Below are 7,590 nucleotides of genomic sequence, written 5' to 3' on the forward strand. Positions count from 1 at the left end.
AAATGGGTATTGGACTCAGTAAGAGCATGTTTGGTTATGTTTTTTGAAACAACTTATAGACTTATTGGGGTTTTGGAAAGGTCAGTATGGAGTGTCTTATTGACTTATTGGTTTTTTCTTCTCACATACACCCATATTGTCAAACATCATTTTGTAGATTATGACTTTTCAAAAAGCCAATAAGTCAATAAATCTTTTCAGAAAGCTTAGCCAAACATGCCCTAAAGCTAATGCCAATGGGTATTGGGCTCACTAAGAGCATGTTTGGTATGCTATTTTAAAAAAATTAACATAGATATCGTTTTTTTTTATATAAAAAACATGTGCCCCTCGAAATCACAGACCCTATGCGGTGGTCCTCCCCACACACCCTTATCACACCGCCCATGCATGTGTATACTCATTTAAGTAATCGATATACATTTGATGATATCCTATATTTTTTTTGTATTCAATTAACATTTTTCTATTTAGTATTATTTGCAATTATTAACATTTTTCTAAATGTATATATAGAGTGATGTTACTGAATTTTTGAAGAATAATTTTTAATTTTGACATATATATTCAAACTTATAATTATATAATGTAGTCATGAATTTTAATAAAATCCAAAAAAGCGTGAAACCCTTTTCAAATTTCAATAAAAGGATTATAATTATCAGATAAACATTTTTCTATTTAATATTATCTACAAATTAGAAGATAAATTATTAGAAAATAAATATTAAAGAAAGGCGGGAAAACCCAAAAATAGGTGCATCCAATGAATGACACGTGTCACACATTGGTTTACTTTATTATATGTATAGATTATATTATATTATATTATATTATATTATATTATATTATATTATATTATATTATATTATATTATATTATATTATATTATATTATATTATATTATATTATGAACTTTTATTTAGCTACAGTAATTTTGTCATTTTATGAATTTTTTTTTCATCTTTCATTTTTTTTGTCTATTTGTTTTTGTTTTTCTTTTTTAAGTTTCGTTCGAACCTCATATTGTACATGTAACAAAACGAATGGTCTAATACTGATGGAACAACGTCAGTATCGGAATTAATATTCGTTTTTATAATTTTGATCAATCAATGTAAACACATCTCAATATTTTTTTCGGTCGTATCATCCGGTAAGTGTCGGTATCTTAATGAACCGAATCAATATCAAACGAATTTCTGCCATTAACGTTATTTTTACTATTGCGTCTACGTTTTCATTAAAAATTGGGTCGCCCTGCCGCAGAGTGCGGGTGTAACCCACTAGTTGTTAATAAAACTAGAAAGTGGTGAATTTAGTAGGTGCATGCCTGGTGATTAGGAATGACCAAATCCCGATCCCGTCCCGATACCGTTCCGATCCCGAAAATCCCGATCCCGAATTTCGCCAAAACTGGGTACCGATACCCATACCGAAATATGTCGGTACGGTACGGTATCGGTATGGTATCGGTACGGTAGCGGTATATCAAGATAAAATTCGGTATTTTACCGGTACCGTCCCAATCCCGAAAATACCGATACCGAAAATGCCAAAAAGTGAATACCGTTTCCGGTATCGAAAAAATTAGGTACGGTATTTTCAGGATCGGGATTGGCACGGAACGAAATCGGGATTAGAATCGGTATTTGATACCAAATGCTCATCCCTATTGGTGATGGAGTGGTCTTGGTCAAAAGGAAAGAAGTTGAATAGTCTTAAGTTGTGAATTAATAATGAAAAAATGAGCTATAATATATTTACATCATATAAATATTAGGTGTTGTACCCCATGTTTTGAGGGTTTTTCAAAAAATTTTATTGATTTTTCACTTTAAACCCAAATCTACTTGATATTGTAGGTTTAATCCAAAAGTTTTTAGTTTTTTCAATTTAACCTCATAATTTTTTTACTTTCAGCTTTGATCCCTTATGTTTTTCATATTTTGCAAAATTTTTCGTTTTACGTTTTGTTCTAAATTTTGTGAGTTAACACGCCACAATGTGTGTGTGGTTCAACGATTTTACGTTTTGTTATACGCTTTGTTCTAAATTTTGCGAGTTAACATGGCGCAACGTACGTGTGTTGTTCAGTGTATTTACATCGTCTATTTTTTCCCGTTTAATAAGTTCGTCACAACGCGCGAGTCCTAAATCGACTTAGTTATTATTTTCTATGTTTTATATGTCGGTCTAATTTCTCCACGTTAAGACGCCACAACTTCAATGTTGGTGGTCGTTGGCTATAGTGTGGCATTGGTGCTATGTGTCATCGTTTTACGCTCCCGCCGCAACGTAAGGACTTAATACGATAGGTTATTTGTATGGATACAAGTCATGTAACGTAGTATTTATGATACCATTAATTGTATTGAGCTTATTTGGTGAATTACTTATTTGTATAAGATAGTTATAAAGGCTTAACCGACAAAAACACCTTAAACACATTGTAAATGTCAATCTGATCAACAGCAATTTCGTTGGCCCCAGCGCAAAAGTGGTTTAAAAAGTTATCGCAAGATATATTCACAACAATCCTAGACAACTAACAAATTATTACAATATTCAAATAACGGAAAAGTATGCATTTAAGTCACAACTAGTTGCAATTTTTTTTTTTTTTTTTTTTTTTTTTTTTTTTTTTTTTTTTTTTTAGGGGGGAATTTTAAACTACGCACAAGTAACCGCCATGAACGCATGCACACTGCTGACAATCTTCACCACCACCGTCGTACTGGCTTTTCCGGCAGCCACCGCGCAAATGACGCCGGTGCCAGGAGGCTGCACTGACTCTGCCGCGCCTAGCCTTCCGTACATATCAGATATCTGCTCGCTGGACTCGATCTGTTCAGGTTTGCACGTAATTACAGCTTAATTTTATTTAATCTCGTTCGTATGCATAAAATTTAGGTATTCGATTCGTATCTGCGTGAACGTTAGGTTAAATTTAGGTATTCTTCAGCTGCTGATGTTAACTTTAGGTTTAGGTATTCGTATGTAGTATATTGGGGCCTAGGGTTTAATGAAGTTGGAATGATTAGTATGTAATTCGTATCTGCGTGAACTTGAGGTAAATTTAAGGAAGTTGGAATAGTGGAGGGAAGTTGTATACATGTATGATAACCTCTAAATAAATTGTTGTTACTGGTTTTCCGAATGCAGGTTCACCAACACTGCCACCGCTCATTGCCGCCCCAAGGAAGCCCTCCCCTTCAGGTTTCGGTTCTTGAACCTCGTATTCGATACTTCAGCTTAGCATATGCTAAATTGTGTATTAATTACTTCTTCCGCAGGTTCTTTTGATGCACGGCGCCCACTTCGTCCCCCACGCCCTCCTCAGCTTCATCCTCCACTGTCCACAACGATCAGCAAGCCATCTGCATCAGACCGTAGTAACCATCCAAATAATCCTTTTAGAACGTTATTGATGTATGCAGTCGTATATTTCATCATCTTGATTAGAAGAGGTATGGGACTAAATCAGACATGTTCTTTATGTTTTTGTTTTCTGAACTGCAACTTCTCTACACGATTTGATAGATTAGATATGAATAAAGAATGTGCAATTATACACGGCTAATGAATCAATGCTATGTCAGTACCGTCCGCTATACCTGCTGGATACACAGAGCCGGCCACTGAGCCATCTACATCAGGCCACATTAACAATCCATTTGCTTCTTTTTTCCGGTTACTGGTGTGTGGAATCCTATATCACTTCATCAGTCACCAGAATATAGCAGGTATGGGACTAAATCAGACATAGAATGCTTTTGTGTTTTTGTTTTCTGAACTGCAACTTCACAGCATGATTTGATAAATGTGATATGAATAAAGAATGTTTTAATAAGGGTAAACATGTTTTTATGTCAGAAATGGCTGCGAGCAGGTCCAGCGACCCCGCTGAGGCGCCGGAGATATATGAGCAGACTCGCGTCACACCGGAACGCAATCCTAACCAAGACCCTCTCATTCAAGACATCGACAATCAGCCTAACCAATCGATTGGCTCAACCTCAACCAACCCAAACTCACCCCCCTCATCCCCATCCAATCTTAATCCCCCGTCTCCCAACTATTTTGACCTACCTTCACCAGACTACGTTGGAGCGATCCCTGATTCACCTCAACCATCACCACCGCCATCACCCCCACCAGCACACCCGCTTATCCAGTACGCGTACAGGATAGGCTTCCAGATTGGTTGCCCCCGGAGGCTCGTGCAAGACATGTGTATTTGGAAGACTTGTTGGATTTCATATCAGATGAGGGTATATGGAGGTATTATTGAATATAGCAGGTATGGGACTTAATCAGACAACAATGCTTTTGTGTTTTTGTTTTCTGAACTGCAACTTCACTACACGATATGACATATGAAGGTATATGAGATGTGAATAAACAATGTGCAACCATACCTGCTAATGAATCAGTGCTATGTTAGAGGTCTAATGTGTGCATTGTTTAGATCACCCCTGAGATTGATGGGAATATGAGAATGTGCAATAATACCTGCAGCTAATGAATCAATTAGTGATGACTATAATACAACTTACATAAAATCACCAACTGATTGGAATTGATTAAGATCACCCGATTGATTTGGATGGTATTCCAAGTTTAGTTATAAAAATTATGGTTTAAAAACAGTAGGCTTGGTGATTAGTTATTCAAGCTGGTTTTGATGAATCGAGTCGAATCGAAAGTCAGTCATTTAGGCCCAAATTTGTTGTTAAGTGCTTATAAATCATCAAATAACAAAACCGGTTTTGGGACCAAACTAGTTCGGTTTAAAAAAAATTCAGTTTCAATCAATGAAAATCAGAATCAAATTTTGAGCAAATCGGTTCGGTTTGAATTGATTTGTAAGGGGGGAAATAATCAAATAAATTTAAAACCGCTTTTTATCATGACCGTTTCGGTTTTGACAAGTTTCGAACACATTTCATTGTTATATATGTACACACACATACATATTATTTTATTAAACTTAGTTTATAACAGGTTCCATCAGTAATCTCTATATTACCATTTTTTAGTTACATCTTTAAGTTCATAACCATACGTATATGTGTACACAATTAAGTTGATTTAATTACATCTTTAAGTTCATGAGTTTGATAACCATTAAGTTGATTTAATTACATCTTTAAGTTCATGAGTTTGATAACCATATATACGTGGACATAATTAAGTTGATTAGATATATGTTTTTTTTTTTTTTTTTTTTTTTTTTTTTTTTTTTTTTCTGAAGCATGAACTTCATTAGAAAAACACCGAACCCGAAAACCGGGACGGACAACAACAACCAAAACAATTACATATCAACAAATTTACACAAATCCGCCCAATCTAACATACCCTTCTTGAACCTATGCTTATACCAAAGAAAACTAACCGCCCTAACGTCGCTAAAGATCTCTTCAACACTACTACTCTTTTCGTTAAACCGAAGGTTATTCCTGGCCTTCCAAAGAAGCCAACAAGCCAAAAAACAATCCCTTGCAGCACCTTTCTCTCTGATTCCTTTCTAGTACCACGGTTGTGAATTTCTATTAAGTCTCTGAAAGAAAAAACAAAGAAATTCTTAACCTGACACCAAAAGCTAATTTTTTCCCATAAACCCAACGCCAAGGGGCAAGACGTGAAAATATGAGAAACCGAATCAGGACCTGCATTGCAGAAACAACACTCTCCGTTTTCCACCGAGACTCCCCTCCTAGCCAAAGCCTCAACCGTCGGGATCCTATCCAAGTCCGCACACCAAACAAAGATATTGCATTTTAGAGGAACCCATTTACACAGCGAAAATCTTTCTTCAAGTCAATCTTCCTTTTAACAGCGGCAACCGAGAATTTGTCCGAACCACTACCCACCCAATCCCACCTGTCCGAACTATTGGATAAACTGACCGCGCCCAGCGTCGAAACAAGAACCTGCCATTCGGTCTGTTCCGGACTTGAATCAAGATCATGCCTCCAAACCAACAACCTTCCCCTTCTATTCTGTCACGGACGCTACACTTTTTAACAAAATCTAAGCGAAAAAGGGCTGGAAACTTATCTTTTAGAGGGATGTTGAATAACCAAGGATCAAGCCAAAACATGATGTTATCACCACTACCCACCACTCCTCTAAAAAAAACTGCGGATAGGAATATTGCCCACCACCAGTTTTTTTTTAAACTGACACAATGTTACACCAAACGCCTCCATAGGATTTTCTTGCTGGAAAGAAATCCCATTCAGACCCTTCGGTGTGAATACGTTAATCGCTCTCACCCAAAGGTTATCCTTCTCTATTTTGAATCTCCATCCCCACTTAGAGAGCAACACCGTGTTTATTTCTGTAAGGTTATGCAGACCAAGACCTCCCATCCTTTTCGGAGAGGCAACCCTATCCCACGCAACCCAATGGAGCTTCTTCTCGACTGAAGATCCCCCCTTATAAGAATTTTCTGATAAGACATTCCAAATCTTCCACTACTTTGACAGGGGCACGATAAAGCGAGAAGAAATACGTAGGAAGGCTCTCGAGAACGGACCGAATCAGAGTAACTCTACCACCTATGGAAAGAAGGGAAGCTTTCCACAATGATAACCGTTTCTCAAAAATGTCATACACCGGTCTTGTTGTTTATCTGGTTCATATTTGCCCAAACAGTCAATCCAAGGTACTTAATAGGAAGATCATCTGCTTTACATCCCACTAACTCAGCCATTTCTTCGATATCCTCAAAATTCAACCGAGCCCGAAAAGATTAGATTTACCGAAGTTAATTTGGAGACCCGAGCACACGTAAAAGCACCTTAGAATTCTAACCACATTAAGGATGTTTTCCTTATCCCACTCCCCAAGAATAATAGCATCGTCCGCGAAAAAAAGATGCGAAATAGATGGACCATCGTTAGGGAGCTTAACCCCTCTAACTATACCCAAATAATCACACGCCTTACTAAACATACAAGAAAGCACTTCCATCACAATGACAAAAAGGAAGGTAGAAGTCGGATCCCCTTGACGCATACCTTTTTGACACTTAAATTCGAAGGTCGGGGCACCATTAACCCAAACCGACGCCCTGGCCGATGAAATAACTCCCCTGATCCACAAGCACCATCTACTAGAAAAGCCAATTTGAGAAAGAATGTCCACCACGAAATTCCAGTTTATGTAGTCATACGCCTTTTCGAAATCAATCTTTAGGAAACAAGCCTTCTTCTTCGCTTTTTTGATCCAATTTTGGATTTCGTTAATGATAAGCAGACCATCCAAAATATATCTCTCACTTAGGAAAGCCGATTAGGTCGGGGATATAACAGAGTCCAACACCCTCTTAAGCCTATTGGCTAAAAGCTTAGAGATAACTTTGTTAATGATACCAACTAAGTTGATCGGGCGATAGTCTTTCAACCCTAGCGGATCCTCAATTTTCAGAATTAGAGCAATGAATGAAGAACCACAACCCGTATTGATCACCCCTGACTCGTAAAACTTAGCCATGGTATTGTAGAAATTGTCCTCAAGATACGACAAAAAATGTTTAATAAAGTGAAAATTGACACCGTTAGGGCCTGGAGCCCTGTC

General features: G+C 37.3%; 1 protein-coding gene across 1 annotated transcript; it reads left to right on the forward strand.

The window, feature by feature from the left end:
* The first annotated feature begins 2,658 nt into the window (after positions 1 to 2,658).
* On the forward strand, positions 2,659 to 4,455 carry LOC110936799 (extensin-like). The gene is made up of 5 exons (XM_022179204.1): positions 2,659 to 2,855; positions 3,166 to 3,219; positions 3,297 to 3,470; positions 3,603 to 3,746; positions 3,877 to 4,455. Exons 1-5 carry the CDS (start codon positions 2,693 to 2,695, stop codon positions 4,314 to 4,316), a joined length of 975 nt encoding a protein of 324 aa, XP_022034896.1. The 5' UTR covers positions 2,659 to 2,692; the 3' UTR covers positions 4,317 to 4,455.
* Positions 4,456 to 7,590: the final 3,135 nt, after the last annotated feature.

Source organism: Helianthus annuus, chromosome 16 (assembly GCF_002127325.2).
Source record: "Helianthus annuus cultivar XRQ/B chromosome 16, HanXRQr2.0-SUNRISE, whole genome shotgun sequence".
In the NCBI taxonomy this organism is placed as follows: domain Eukaryota; kingdom Viridiplantae; phylum Streptophyta; class Magnoliopsida; order Asterales; family Asteraceae; genus Helianthus; species Helianthus annuus.